The sequence below is a fragment of the Uranotaenia lowii genome, chromosome 3 (assembly GCF_029784155.1).
Source record: "Uranotaenia lowii strain MFRU-FL chromosome 3, ASM2978415v1, whole genome shotgun sequence".
Classification (NCBI taxonomy): Eukaryota; Metazoa; Arthropoda; class Insecta; order Diptera; family Culicidae; genus Uranotaenia; species Uranotaenia lowii.
In genome coordinates this window covers 255399912-255416795 of record NC_073693.1, presented here as the reverse complement: position 1 = coordinate 255416795, position 16884 = coordinate 255399912, and the positions used below count along the sequence as shown (strand labels likewise).

The following is a 16884-nucleotide window of genomic DNA, read 5'->3' as shown; positions in this document are numbered from 1 at the left end:
AAGCTGCCATCTTAGATTTCAAGATGGCGTCGGAAAGAAAAAAACGACTTCTAGTTTAGCCCTTTCACCCAATACCCTTATAGTGGTGGTTTAATGCGACTTTTTGTCAGCATTAAGCATTAAAAGTTGAGCGGATGCTGCCATCTTGGATTTCAAGATGGCGTCTGATAGCGAAATTCAACTTCTAGCGTGTAATTGGTTGGCTTGCGAGAGAAACGTCAAATCGTAGCTTTTTTTGGGGTCATCATTAAACCATAATAAAACTATGAATTGACTCACGCCATGTTGGTTGCAAAATCGAAGGGCACAAAATGACGCCATGTTGATGGATTCACAATGCAAGCATTGGAAAATATTTTTTCAGGCCTTTTTCCATCAATTCCATCATGATTGACCATCAGATTTGACGAGGCGCATTTATTTTAAGATACTATTTCATAAACAATTTACCTAAAATCTTTTTATAATAGCTTTTTAAAAGCTTTGGTGACCAACATTGATGACCAACAATTATATGTCTTGATGACGTTTCTAGGGTAGGGCCAAATAGCCTGATTTTGGCTTTATTAGAGTCCAGGTGATGTTATAGAACGCGCTTTAGCTTTTTATGAAGATTAATGCGATAGTCCAAACGATATTTTGCTGACCATAATAAAGCTAAAATTGTTACTTGGGTTGTCATGATCCATGTACAGAATTCTGACCACTTTTTGATCCGTACATCCTTTATCCTTTATTCAATGTTTTAAAACTTTCTTAAAGATTTGCTGAATGGTCTTCCATATAATTTTCCCTACTGAACGGTGTTGAATTACGCACTATTGTTTAATTATTTTCACATTTCTCTAGAAAACTCTTTTGACAAATAGTTGCACTTGCGTAGTCTGCCTGTTTGCTACATTCCGCATGTTATTTTACACCAAAACAAAAACTGTTCTGTGGAAATTATCACCAGGGCCAAGTTTTATGCGAAATATCGATGACAATACATTCATTTTTTTAAACCGAGAAATAATTAAAAGTTTATTCCTAAGTGCTCAAACGAGTCTACTTGCATTTTGCATTTCGTGCCCACGTCTCCTTTTTCAACTCCATACTTATCCCCACAAACACGGTTACAAAATTCAAGAATAAATTTGGATTATTTAGCTTCTCAAAGAATGCCGCGACCGAAACTTCCAACGGCTACCTTCAAAATACTTACCCGGCTGAGGTCAAAGTTTTGCACAATCGGTCGAGTGTCTGGGTCAGGGCAGGGCTGTTGGACAATCCGCTGGCTCGCGACGTTCCAAGGCGCCATCGAGGCTAGCCCGAGCAACAACACGGTCATGGTAAACGTCATCATTTCTTACTTTTGTTTTGGCCGCTACCGGTTTTGGGATGACACCCCCTCACTGTTTTTTGAGAAGCTATTCCACTGCTGAACCGAATACGATCACGTCCCGAGGAAGATTTGTCGAATACTAACCATCGATCGGGGGGTTTCGGCTTCAATGGTAATCAAATTTACGACTCTTTAATCAGCTGTTTTTATTTACATAACTTATAGAGCTACACACTACTATCTCGCAAATATTGTGAGTTGGGAAGCGATCGGTGCTATACCCCTACTTGAGAAAGCGAGCTTCGGTCTTTATCTATATACAATAGTGAACATGATGCATGACGATGCGATGTGCTACTTTAGCCGATCCAGAACGCTGAATGCGCTTCAAGGGAGCGGCGGTAGGACTTGTTGGGATGGTGTTGGAGGCACTTCCGGTTCTTTCCGGCATCTGTAAAACAGGAAGTGTGAGTTATTTTGTCATATTTACTTAAAAAAATTGTATTACGAAAAATTTCACTCACAAAGATTCACTGTGATTGGTAGGTCTGATGTGCGACGGGACAAAGTAGTGATTCTGCAGGAACTTAAGTTTCTCCGTTATGACCAGTTCTTCCGTAAGCTTTGGAGTTCTCGACAGCAGCCAATACCCTTCGATAACGGATTCCGAGCCTTCAATCGGTGTGCACGAGTAAATAACGGCAAAATTATCGTAGTCGGTGTCCACGATCCAGTAGTTGGAAATGTCATTCGCTAATCACATCAAAATTAAATAAATAAAACTCTTATTGCAGCATAAATATCGCCTAACGAGCTTCTTACCGCCGATTCCATAGGTCAGATTGAGCTTCCCGATGACGGGATCGAGCAGAGGATCGGTAAAGGTGGCAATTCCATTGAATGATGCGTAGGCATCCTTTTCCGGAAGCAATCCCTTGCTCTTGACGCTAACGGTGCCGTCGTGATAGTTTCGGGTGTAGACGGCCGTCACACATTCTAGGTTTCGCTCGAAATCCTGCTCGTACCGTTCCATTTCATACCATTTGCCGAGGTACTGAAAAAAATGAACATACGGTTTAATAAACACCCAACTTTCTTCAGCTAGAAACTATAACGAAACTCGAAATGTACGCAAATATGTTTAATATTTAATTCATTATTTAATCACGGTTATACCACTGACCATACTGACTGGACACTCGATTTCGTTTTCTGGATAATTTTTCTAACAGTACGCAATGTCGATTCCAGAGTGTGCATCGATTGATTTGAAGAAATGCTATCCCAGTTAGGAAATGCCACCCAACTATAAAAATAAAACACGCAATTTCTACGATCAAATCGAGCTAAACAGGACCGTTTTTGTCAATTTTTTCAGGTTTGCCACCTGCCGTCGGTATTGCGAACCTGCAAAATCTGACAACAAAAAATTAGGCAGAAAATGGTTGAATTTTTGTTCTAAGTGTCATAACAGTGCAGTGTAGTCAGTGGTAATACCTCGTAATTAAAACTTCCAATACGAAAATGAACTTTATCAAATTGCTCAAATCGTATAAGATTTTCCAATTTAAAAATATGCGAGACGCTCAAGAATTCTTCCCAGATTTGAACTCTATCGGGTATTGACCCTTAAAAGTAAAAAAAAAAGTTGAAGAGGTTGTGTATAAGACACGACCACCAAATTAACGTAGAATTACGAAGCAAATATGACAATATAGAAACATGTCAACTATTTTTCTTCATCTGCGTAGTAGGCCTGAAAAGGACTGTTTGTGTCTCAATCTGCATGCGAATTGCCATGCTACCATTAACCGCTCCATGCAACAACCGAATTTTCGGATTTGCTTAAATCATCCGGGCTGGTATAGGCCGGACAATAGCAGCAATATTAGGCGCCGCTGCCGGGCCAGCCGCAGCAGCAACAGTTACTGGAATTTTGCTAGTTACAAGCAAGAGCCAATCCGCCGTCCCGTCTTTTATCAACTATTTCCTCATGCAGTTTTTGTTCGACGCGAGTGGTTTTTTCTCGGGTGGTTTTCGTTGTTGCTGGGTTAACTTCGGCTCTCGCACGAGGGAAGATTTCCGTGCCATCCGTATATGTGCTGAATGAGTATTGGTGTACCAACACATAGCCGACCCAAAATGATGTACGGAAAAGATGTCCGTCAAAGAGGCGTTTTTCGTGACGCGAGATCCGTTCGCGAATTTCAATTTGTCCCCCTATAGTGTTGCCGTAAGACGTAATTCTATGTCAAAAAGGATAAAAATAATCTTAAAATATCTAAAACAATGCTTTATATATCCCGAGTTAAATCTTTGAAGCAAATACAAACTGTACTGAAATTTGCTATCCTATTACTTCTCTGTTTGAGTCTATATAACTGGAACTGTACCTGTATCGAGCCTGTCGATGCGATATCTCAGGAATGGTTCATGCTAGATACATAAAATATTCAGATGTTTTCTAAAATGAGAAGCTCAACAATCCATCAATTTAAGGTTTTTGAATAGAATCACTCAGCAAAAATGGACAATATGCTGGTTAGAGTCCTATGGACCAGGATTACTTTTTATCAATTACTATCATCAATTTTGATTTTGATTAATTTCTGTACAAAATTTCGGCTTAGGTGAAGCTTCTTATCCACATCCCGAACGGAGGCGTTCGGGTTTCGGTTGAAGGCCCCCAAATACGCGGTTGTGATTTGTGGTGCTGTACGGAATACTTTTTCCTTTACTTCTGGGCTTCCGATCGGTGGCCAATCGTTCTTCGAACCGCTTTATCACTCACAACAACGTGGAATTCGCGATTCCCAACGTTTTAGCGATGGAACGATGCGAGAGATCCTTGTTCTCGTGATGAATGCTTAAGATTTTATCACGCACGAGCTGTTCTTTCGACTTCATTTCCGCGAGTTTTGATCACAGGACTTTAAACCTTGCAGGATGTAAACAATGCACTATGAACTAAATCCACGAAAATTTTCATTAAATTCTACCCAAACCTCTAACCCTTAGAGCAATATCATTGTGTGGCAATTTCATCGAGGACACCCTTTAACCTGATAATTTAAGGAGTAACTTGGTTACTGCAGGTAGAGTAAACAATGCATCATTTGGTTGAAGTGTGATTATTTTTTTTTATTTTTTTTTTATTTTAAAATTTCTAGGGTCTAAAATTAAAAAGGAATTTTGGAAAAAACACAAACTTGTCTGGAATCTATATTCTTTTGTCGTGTATCAAAAAAAGTTAGTTCCAGCATCTAGTCCATTAATTTGGAAATTTAAATCTGCATTTCTGCTCGAAACCGTAATTTTATTACGAAATAATAAGCTTGCTAATTCATTTTATACCGAACGATGATATAACGGGTGACGTTCAGTTCGGTCTAGTCGAATCCCGACCAAATGTAGTTATATTCACCATTCTGTTTTGAATTAATAGTTTTCGTATGAAATCGTAACTTTAGAAAAGTGGTCCTTAGCCTAAAAGGTCTTAATTTTTATAATGAAACCCTTAGAAACGAAATATGGAATTTGCTTTTAACGATGGTTATAATTTTCGAATTTGTTTCAGAGTCTGGTAGTTCAAAGTTATTTGATTTGAACATGAAATAAGTTCTTTTTTAGGAAAGCTTTCAATTTCTTAAATAAAAACTCATTCTATACTCAAGTCAAAAAAGCCCAATCTTCCAAACTCTTTTGCAAGTTCCAAGTTTCTAACCTTTGATGAAAATAAATAAAATTTTCCCAAGAGACAGTAAGGGATAAAAAAAATCTTATCAAATTCGCTTGATGTAAACTTGAACTATAATTATGATTTTATTTTGAAATTTGGTTTAGAAAAAAATGTAAAATTAATAGTATTAAACAAAACACCGAGGGGGGGGGGGGGGGGTTAGTCAACTTAAAAAAAAATTGTTATGCCCTATCTGAAGGTACCGTCAAAAGGGGCATCATGCAAAAGCAGGGTTAGATGCAACATTTGTATACCACAACACTCATTCAGTTTTTATTTCAATATACTGTAATAAAATTATCATTCAATGATAACAAATTGATCATGACATAGTTTTTTACGTCGTGAAAGAGTTTTTTTTTTAAGTTTATGATTCTCTTAAAAAATTTAAAAAATCGAGCAAAATATGTACAAATTTTTACGTTTTTCGATGCCGTAAAAAACTTTATCTCGTATGACGGATTGGCTTAATGATATCACCTCAGGGCCGTAGGAAGAACCGACTCATGGGGGGGGTTTTTGTGACTGATTTTTACTTATGATTTTTTCTCAACCATTCACGAATACAAAAAAAAAAATGAAACAAATTATGTTTGTATCTATATGATTATTAATTTTTAAGTACTCATTAATAGTTTTCGTATTAAATCGTAGAAAAACGGTCCTTAGCCTAAAAGATGAGCAAAATTTTTATAATGAAACCCTTTGAAACAAAAAATGCTGTTTGTTTTCAACGATGGTTGAATTTTTTTAACTTGTTTAAGAGTCTGGTTGATCAAAGTTATTTGATTTGAGCATAAAATAAGTTCTTTTTAGGGAAGCTTTCAATTTCTTAAAAAATACTTATTCTATACTCAAATCAAACAAGACCAATCTTCCAAACTCCTTTGCAATTTCTTAACTTCTAACCTTTGACGAAAATAAATAAAATTTTCCCAAGAGACAGTAAGAGATTAAAAAATTCGGATCCAATTTGCATGATGCAAACTTGAACTAAAATTATGATTTTATTGAAATTAATTTGCGGCTTTATCGGTGAGGATTAAAGAGTTGAAATGAAAGACGGATAGAAGATCAGAAGAAAATTCTAAGGTGGTGAAAAGAGCGAAGAGCATTTGAAATAGAAGCTTGACCACATACTAAATTCTTTGTCCCGCATCAATTAACTGTATTGAAGAAGTAGTACCCAATAGAGTGTACCTCCTGTAGTGCCTCCTCTATTGGGTACTACTTCTTCAATACAGTTAATTGATGCGGGACAAAGAGTTTAGTATGTGGTCAAGCTTCTATTTCAAATGCTCTTCGCTCTTTTCACCACCTTAGAATTTTCTTCTGATCTTCTATCCGTCTTTCATTTCAACTCTTTAATCCTCACCGATAAAGTCGCAAATTAATTTCAATAAACAAATTCACGGTGATTTCTCCTCTTAAAATTATGATTTTAATTTGATATATGGCTTTAAAAAAACTGCAATATTAATAATGTTAAACAATACACCGAGAAAACATAGCATTTTGTGAAGATATTTTAGGAGATCAGGTATATATTTCTTTAACAGCAAATATTTTTCATAAAGAATCAATTCCATAATGAAAATCGTGTGGATTTTTTTTAAATATAATTTGGGAAATTTTGCATAAAACAAAACTTAAAAAATTTACTCAAATTCTACATTATATTTATGATCTTTTTCGATTGATTTTCCTCGGTGATCCTTAGTAAAAAAGGAAGGAAAAGCATTAAAATAATTATAATTGTGGTGATCAAATTAAAAAAACTTTATAGATATTTGTGATTTTATGATGATTAAATAAACTCATTCACAAACTTAATCTTTTTCTGAATTTTAAAACTAAATTCTGAGCCTGATTTCATAAATTGAACTTTGAATCTGTTTTAGAATTTCTGAAATGTTCAAAAAATACGATTTCCGAATCTTCATTCCAGATCAGAATTTTATGAGCCAAGTTTTAGAGCTCTTATTCATGAATCTTTTATTTCAATTCTGTAGTGCTGGTTTAATCTTAATTCATTTTTTCAATTTTTTATTTTTAATCTGTTTTGTAAATTTGATTTAGAATTTTAATTTCAAATGATGAATCTGAATCTAAGTTTCCTATTTTGGAGCGCCACTTAAGAGCTTTAAGTGTTTAAATTTTGTGTTAGAATAAAGTTAAAAAACTTCGAATTTGATGATAAAACAAAATTCTTTTTTTTCATATTCGGAAAACTATTATAAAAACATTGAAAATGCATAAAATTTTCGAAAAACATGATTCAAATTTAATATGAAATGCAAAACCGAATTTGAACCAGGATTTCAAAACAAATTTCTTATGATTATTCGAACTGAAAATCAAGAATCCTAATCTTGATACAGCATCAGAAATAAAAAAAATATGATGAAATACAATTTTCGTTATGGGAATATGAAACCAGAATATACAGACCTGAATTTCTATGATAAGGTTTCAAGATTGCACGGTTTTAATCGGGTTGGCTTGGATAATTAATATATCCGGTTGCCTGGATTTCATTGGAAAAACCCGAATTTTTCTTAAGTTTATTCTCATTCTAATTCTTAAATCAAATGAAATACAATGGTGTTTTAAATATTTTTTATAGTAAATTTTTGGAGCAAGTTTAAAAAAAGATTCATGAAAGTTTTTTTAAAATTTTTTTTTTATTTTTAATGAGAAATTCCTAGGTTTTGACCAAAATTGCCGGGATATTGCTCGGATTTTGGTCGACAATTTTGAAACCCAATACCCTTATTTTGCTAGGTTTTTATACAAAACAGCCAGGATTTGTCGGGCTCGGATACGTGATGATTAATTCCGGCAGCTTTATTTTATGAACAAGTGAGAAAATTTTTTTAACTTGGGATGGGTTTTTGAGGTTTTGGCATTAGGTTTTAGTCTTGATTGTTACTCTTGAATAACTTAGCGCTTTTATTATAATTTGATTATGAAAATAAAATTTTGAGTGTAGAGTATTATACTTTACTTGCTGTTTTGGACCCTCATGGGGGGGGTTTAACCCCCAAAACCCCCCCCGTTCCTACGGCCATGTATCACCTACAAACTTTATATTGCTTTCACTATCCAATATCAACACTGTTGGTGTATAAATATTTTTCGGACAATCACCAAATTTTTTTAAATAAATATTTTTGTAATTCATTTAGCTGACTGGGGCAAAATGCAACAAAATGCAAATCAGAACTAAATCTCATAAATCGCGTTTCCATATGCTGGGATATGATTGTATTGCATTATGCGTTTGTAAACATGAAAGTTTCATCCATCCTAAGATTTATCTACATGATTTAAGATAATAGAATATGTTGTAGTATTTTTTACACCTAAATGTATGCAGCAGATTAACACTTTTTTCTTAAAAACATTTTTGACAGAAAAAAATGTAAAATTTAATTCGAACATTTCCAAAAATTACTACAATTGGTGCTCTATGCGTTGTGACATCACAAATGTATCAAAAGTTTAAATTTTCAAAAAATTTCATTTAATTTTTCATTAATTACAGAGTTTGTTGTAACTTACCCCTTTTTCTTAGTAGGGTGAAAATCGCATGTTTTTTTAAATTTAAAAATAACTGGTAAAACCAAAAATTTTTCTGACTACGTCAGCTTTGTTTTTCATCAACCTTAAAACTTTTGATGTACAAGAGGTGTGATTATCTGTAAGCATTAAGATTTTAGAAGCCATTGAAGTTGAAAAGTGTTGCATGTTGCCCCAGTTGACGGTATGCAGTTAATCGATATTGTAGAGTTTATCCAGCTGTAATTTAGACGTAAATATAATTCGGTTGCTCATCCTACTCGACCGGTTGAGATTTGCGATGCCACTGACCTTAACGATTGTAGAGCTACCGAGAAATCCCCTTAATCAAATTAAAACAAACAAACGTATGTATAATTTTCAGCTCAAAAAGCCTATACGAGACGTTCACTGATGAAGATGGAACCTTTTTAACGACTTTCGAATTAGAGTTCCACCGGCAGTCGCGAGCTCATCCCCAAGAGGGAAAGGCGCCTCCGACTTATCTAATGCTTAATCGCCTAGCTTGGTTAGCTTTAGATTTGGGGTCAGATCCCTTTTGCGGTCTTCAGACCTGATCGTCGAGGGAACAGTTCACTTAAGTTATATGTGAAGCCTCTCAGACCGACGACGTGATGTAATGTAAACGTCAATTATTATCTCAAAAGTAAATGAGGTTAATTTCATTCGTTTGGTGACAGTGTGTCATAAATGTAGGTTTGAACCTGTATGAACAGTGAAGCTAGTGAGAGGGACCTGCATTAGAAAGTTTTGAACAAATGAATTTGGAAATATGCAGCTATGTAACTTTCAACCATTTGTCTCACTGTATTATTCAAAGTGGAACCATGTTCATTAACAACTTGTCAAAATGACTTTGAGAATAAGGATACTTTATCCCTGGGAATACTTGATTCCTCAGCTATATCTCGTAACTGGATTATCTGACATAGATCAAATGTTCCAGAAAAATCTGCCAAATAGAACAAAACAACAAATTCGATGTTCGATGTGAACCGATGTTGATCATTGCTAAGCACGAAATCATTAATGTTTATCAAATGACTAGTAGTTATTTATCGAAAAAATTTCTGATTAAAAGGACTCGAAAATTGCATTTTTATAACAATTAGAAAATTCCGCCTTTAAGTTTACAATAAATAGAAACGACGATAAACTTTTAGAATTCGTTTTTGTCTGACACTTATAAACTGTAGAATGAAAACTAATATGGCCAAAAAAGTCAATGGAACTTTTATTTTTAGATTTTGCCTGATTTTTGACAAAGCTTAGGGCACCCTGATTAAGTCTCCTTTAACTTTTACAATATCACAATCCCACGAAAACGCTTCTAGTTCATCTACGAGTTCATGTATCGATCTAACTTTTTGCAGCATAATAACTTGAAATTACACGCTGTAAGAGAATGCTAAAGACGGCGATCGATTTGTTTGTTGAAATTAACTGGTATTTTAGTGCTTTTTGTTCCTTCGGTAGGATGCCTTGTACAGTTAAAACGGGGTTAACAACCCAGAACTTTAATTTCTAAAAATTTTAAGAAAATTTATGGCATCGCTGAGGGATGCTTCCCAGTTTCTGATATAGAAATTTAGATTTTTTAAATTACTTTGTTGAGGATCATAAACATTTTGTCTTTTGATTTTAAACAACTACACAAACATGTTTGCCTTTTGATTGAAAATATGTACATATCATCAAAATTCCAATAATTCACTGAACGGGTGAGAAAAAAAGAAAACAAATAAATCACTTTTGTAGCATTTCTTATAACTTTCACAGAATAGGCAGATAAGTTAATCATCACATATATTTACATTACATTTTTCCGAAAAATTATAAATACGATTTTCCTTACAGATTCAACTGGCTTCGAATTGGTTGAACATGTTAATTTTATTTCAAATCAGTGTCTAATATCTTAATCTTATAACTGGAGTATCACTTCCATATGTTATTCAATGAACTTTGATTATTATTTGAAGATCTGTAAAAAAAGAACAGCCATGCTATTTGTTTCTGTTTTCAAACAAACACACCCCCTTTAAAAACACATCAAATTCGAAAAAATCTCGTTACAAACACCACACCTTGTACTTACCTTCTCGAGCAGGAAATTTTCAACAACAGGCATTTCACTGGACACCAAGGAACAGTTTCCGTCTTTAACGACGAAACCTTGGCCAATGTTAATCACTAAACTCAGCACAAAAATCGTTCCGTAGCGCAACATTTTGTAGAGTGGTCGTTAGTTATTTCAAACCTTTGACAACGGGAGTCGAAATTCAACCGGCAATGCACACCTGACGACAGGTCAACAAGAACTGACCGCGCGAAAGGTGAATCTTCTCAAGATAAAGTTTTTTATTTTTTAATTCAAACGAGCCTACGAAATCCGGAAGCATTATTTAGAAATGTATACAGAGCACGAGAAAGCAGCTGAATACCAGCCTAGTGTTTTTAGACCGGCATGTGTGCTTATATGTTGCATACCCATCGGGCGCATTCGATACTTCAAACGAAACAGAAGAAACCGAACCGTAGCTAAGATATTCGTTTTTTTACTCGTTTACTGTTAAACCAAATTGAATGACTTTGATTTTCCTCTATAGTTATTTTTAACTTATTACCAAAATATTGAATATAAAACGTAAACTCAAATTAATTGTCAATGTTTCAATTCTAAAAGAGGACGCTCAATCCAAAAATTATGTAAATATATAGTTTATCAGTTTAAAAGATTTATAAGCCTGCCACCAAAAAAATTATAAAATTATACGAACCAGAAATACCTAGACCTTATTTTTCAAGCTCTTAAATTGAAAGGATATAATTTTACATCGTTTTACATCTAGACACCTGCGGGTAGCTTAAGCTTAGGTCGAGAAAGTGAAAACCAGATCTTATTTAAAATTTATCTATAGAATGGTGTAAAATTATGAGCAAAAAAAAACTCCACTCGATAGTGACAGATAGAAATGGGGAAAAGTTGATTGAAATGTTTTTTTGTTAGCGGAATTTGTTATTATCGGAATCACAAGGCTCAATTCGTTAGTAGTGAACTAGTTTCGGGAAACACGATTCACCTAAGTGTTATTATTTCATGACTATTGGAGGAATTCAATAACCGGGTGTTCAATTAATTCCGTTAATCTGAATAACCCAGACAACCATTTGGTGGATATATCAAATCTGCAACACAAATATACGTGCAAATATACGTGTAAACAATTCGTATATAATGCAGCAAAACCAGTATATACGTATCATTTTGGAGACCATATAGGTACATTAGCACACATATTCTTGATTTAGTTTCATTTGTCGTAATAAAAACATGCAATGTATTTAAATACGATAAAGAATATGCATGGGACGCACATTGTAGGTGCATATATACGAATTTTCGTAATAAAAACATGCAATGCATTTAAATACGATAAAGGATATGCATAGGCCGCACATTGTAGGTGCAGATATACGAAAATGAGTTTAAATAACATTCATACGATATAATCTGTAAAATAATATACGACTTCTGGTTGTCTGGGAAATTTTGCTATCATTTCGCTGAAATAATCCCTGAATTCCTGTTTTAAAGTTTAAAAAAAAATTAATGAAATGCAATGTTTTGATAATGTAAATCTAATTTTACACATATTGACATCATTGATGTAAATTTATTTCATATTCTTTAAAAAAAATCTTGGAAAATTTATGGCTTCGGCCGTTTGTATCTAAATCGTGTGCAATTGCACATCAAACCTGATACTTCAGTTTTGTGCATCCAATTTGACACAAATTTACAGTAAAAATTTAAAAGTTTGTGGCCCAAAGAGGAAATTTAGCTCAATAATTATAGTAAAAATATTTATTAGAATCCTTTAATCACCAAGGTAATCTATATATATAAAAAGCAATTATCTGTATGTTTGTTTGTTTGTTTGTTTGTTTGTTTGTCCTCTATAGACTCAGCCGTCTTAAGAGCTAGAGATCTGAAATTTGGCATGGATGCTCATTAGGACCAGGAATGATGAAAAATGTTTTTAGATTTTTGGACGACCTCTTCTGAAGGGGGTCGTCCATACAAGACAAATATTGTTTTCACGTTATTGACGTTATTTTCCGTCTGATTGTGATGAAAATTTGCACATGAGTGTTTTGAGAGACGAGCAATCGATTACAGTTATCAAATTTAGGGTTAGGGGTCGGCCAAAGGGGTCGTCCATATCCACTGATTAATGTTTTTGCGATATTGACGTTATTATACATCGGATTGTGATGAAAATTTGCACATGAGTGTTTTGAGAGACGAACAATCGATTACAGTTATCAAATTTAGGGTTAGGGGTCGGCCAAAGGGGTCGTCCATATTCACTGATTAATGTTTTTGCGATATTTGCGTTATTATACATCGGATTGTGATGAACATTTGCACATGAGTGTTTTGAGGGACGAGCAATCTATAACAGTTATCAAATTTAGAGTCAGGGGTCGACCAAAGGGGTCGTCCATATCCACTGATAAATGTTTTTTTGATATTGGCGTTATTATACATCGGATTGTAATGAAAATTTGCACATGAGTGTTTTGAGAGACGAGCCATCGATTACAGTTATCAAATTTAGGGTTAGGGGTCGGCCAAAGGGGTCGTCCATATCCACTGATTAATGTTTTTGCGATATTGGCGTTATTATAGATCGTATTGTGATGAAAATTAGCACATGAGTGTTTTGAGGGACCAGCAATCGATTTCAAGTTTCGAATTACGGATCAGAAGTTGGCTGAAGGAGTCGTCCATACCCAACTTTAATGTTTTTGCGATTTTGACGTTATTCTACATTGGATTGAGATGAAAATTTCGGCATAGGAGTTTTGAAGGACGTTCTTTTGCTTTCAGGTTTCAAATCTTGACTCAAGCCATAATGTCTAGATTTTGCAACCGATCGAGAAGAAAACACTCTCACATAAATTTTAATATAAAATACCAATCAACCGTTTAATTTGAATTTCAAGTAATAGTAACAGTAGCGACTTTAAACACTGTTGAATTTTTTCCCCAAAATTGTCGAAAGAATGTTTCGAATTCATTTTCTAAACTCATTTTGACGTACCAATGATTTAAAGCGAAACGAAGTTCGTACGGGATCAGCTAGTTCTGGTATAATTACTTTACAAAGTTAAAATTTTCGTCCAGTTGGCAAGTCACTTGCCTCCTTAGCCGATGTCTACGCGTTCGAGCCCAAGAGAAACGTCGAAAACAGTTGTACCGGATAAGTTTTTCAAAAATGCCGAAACAAATATTCTACTTTTGTCATCCCCAACTTACATGCATTAAAAATATATTTTCCGAATTTGAAAAAAAAAACACAAGGCTATGATCATTTGAAATCCGAGCAGTGTATTTTGAAAACTATTCGTTTGATCGAAAAACGTGAGCATTCTAGTGAGTCTTCATATAATTTTTATCTATTTGGGCCAAAAACAATTGAGAAAAATAACAGTTCATGAATTTTCAAGTCTACAAAGGAAGATTTCTGTGAGATATGAGTGATTCATAGTCGTGTTATATGTTGCAATAAGTTAAACAAAGCAACTGGCACCTCTATTTGCCAGCATTGTCTTACCCATCACAACTGATATCTTCCTCCCTCTAATCTTCTCTTTCCCGCCAATGGGCTTTGCCACTGGCTACATCAGTTCGTCAGTCGTTTGTCTTTCGTGCATTCTAACGGACGTGCATCTTCACCGCGAAGCCCACAACAACGGTTCGCGCATTGACCGGACAAACGGGTCGAGATCGTTGTACCGGCTCTCTGGTAAATGCTGGAACCGGTCCCACATTTTGGCGACCGTGACAGGACCCAACATCACAGTGTTAGTATCCCCTAAACCGGGAAGTGAAAAAAATGAAATGAAGTGTGAGACGCCAACAAAATGGCGGTCAGGAAAGTGGGAAAATGTGCAAATGATATGCGAGTGAAAATATGTGCAAATAGCGATACCGACTTAGGCTTAAAAAAACCGGCGGATACCGGTATAGAAATTGCTATAGTTCGGCGGATACCGTCTATAGATTGAAAACCGGCGGACACCGGTATATAAATTGCTATAGTTCGGCGGATACCGGCTATAGGTTGAAAAACCGGCGGATACCGGTATATAAATTCCCATAGTTCGGCGGATACCGGCTATGGTTTAGAAAATCCGGAGGATACCGGTATATAAATTGCTATAGTTCGGCGGATACCGACAATAGATTAAAAACCGGCGGATACCGGTATACAAATTCCCATAGTTCGGCGGATACTGGCTATGGCTTAAAAAATCCGGAGGATACCGGTTTATAAATTCCCATAGGTTGGCTGATACCGACTATGGATCAAAATCCGACGGACACCGGTATTGAAATTCTTTCTTCTATGAATCTAAAAAAACGGCGGATACCGGTAAGTGATGCCAAACAGTTCGGTGGATACCGACTTAAAAAAAACCGGCGGATACCGGTGAATGAGAATCGACAGTTCGGCGGAAACCGACTTTGAAAGAAAAATAAAACAATGAAAAACGGTGGATTCCGGAGATTTCATTATAGTTTTTCAGCAGATACTGACCAATGAATTGAAAAACCGAATACCGAATATCAGGGTACGATAGCTCGGCGATTGTCGACTAAGGATTGCAAAAATGCGTGGATACCGTTGTAAAAATAAAAACAAGAAAAAAAAAGAAAGAAAACTTCAACAAAGTAACGAAAATGGGAATTTGACTTTTGATTTACTTCACGAAACCAACTATTTCTTAATGGTTTGAGGAAAAATATGAACATTGTGGCGGATACCGAATGATTGAATACCATTGTATTGTTATCTGTTTTATGCTTTCGACATTGTATTGTAGTTAAAAATGATTATGATTTCAACTTTCGACATTCCGTTGATTTAGAATCATTGTATACACACTTCGAGATCACAAAGTGCTGTTTTCGAATCCCGGTGGAAAAACCCGGTTGTTTGTAAGATCTCCATAATGATTATCAGAAGTACATTTATATTTTAAATCCCTGTAGATTTCGAAGAATATGCTAAGGCTCAAATTTCAATACTTTGGTAAATCTCATGCGGTTTTGCTCTGGGAAAATTATGCTAAAAACTGGCGGATAGGTTTTAAGTGAACAATTTGTTGCCAAGATATTGATCTCCTATGTATTAAATATTTTGTACATATGATATATGTCCTATGATATTTTCAAGCACATGAAACTGTCAAAGTTCGCGAAGAAATATCTGGTTTGGCAAGCCATCTGTACCTGTGGCTCGAAAGGCAGCATTTTCATAGCTTCCGGGACTGTCAACCAAGAAATTTACGTGAAAGAGTGTTTGAATAAACATCTGCTGCCTTTCCTGAAGAAACACCGTTGTTTCGTGCTGTTTTGGCCGGATTTGGCATCTTGCCATTACGGTAAAAAGGCCATGGAGTGGTACGCCGCCAACAACGTGCAAGTGGTTCCCAAGGACAAGAACCCCCCCAACACGCCAGAGCTCCGCCCAATTGAGAAATACTGGGCTATTGTTAAGCGGAACTTAAAGAAGACCAAAAAAACTGCTAAGGACGAGCAGCAGTTCAAGGCAAACTGGCTTTCTGCGGCGAAGAAGGTGGACAAGGTGGCTGTACAAAATCTGATGGCAAAGGTAAGCATAAGGCCCGGCAATTCGGATTTGGAAAAGCGGAAGCCTGAACTGAATATTTTCCCTGAATTTTATACTAATTAAACTTGAAAAATAGATTTATTTTGATTTTTAAATAAACGATTTCACCGATTTACACGCGTTTTCCCTTGAACAAATTTTGACCGTATCACCGTTAAGTGCAAAAATATTTTTATCATGTCCTTTTGCATCGTTGATAACGTTGATCTGTACAACCCTCAAAGTACTCTGTAAAGTGATCCTGAACAGGATCCAGGAGAAAATTGTTACTACACTCCAACGGCAACAAGCTGGATTCCGATCCGGACGATCATGTGTGGACCACATCACAACGCTACGAATAATACTGGAACAAATCAACGAATTTCAGGACTCTCTTCTGCTGGTTTTCGTTGATTTCGAAAAAGCATTTGACCGACTTAACCATGAAAACATCTGGGCGGCTTTAAGGCGACGAGGGGTCCCAGAGAAACAAGTCCATCTCATCGAAGCACAATACGAGGCATTTTCGTGCAAGGTCTTGCACGATGGTG

The 16884-nt window shown here is 35.5% G+C and overlaps 1 protein-coding gene across 1 annotated transcript in view; it reads right to left on the bottom strand.

The window, feature by feature from the left end:
* LOC129753306 (uncharacterized) overlaps positions 1-16884 on the bottom strand; it is a 36170-nt gene that overhangs the window by 13327 nt on the left and 5959 nt on the right. The window contains exons 3-6 of the mRNA XM_055749107.1: positions 10744-10875; positions 2147-2378; positions 1849-2077; positions 1205-1349 (exon numbers count right to left, since the gene is read on the bottom strand). Of these exons, the coding sequence (XP_055605082.1) occupies positions 1205-1349; positions 1849-2077; positions 2147-2378; positions 10744-10875 (738 nt within the window). The remainder of the gene's footprint in view (positions 1-1204; positions 1350-1848; positions 2078-2146; positions 2379-10743; positions 10876-16884) is intronic.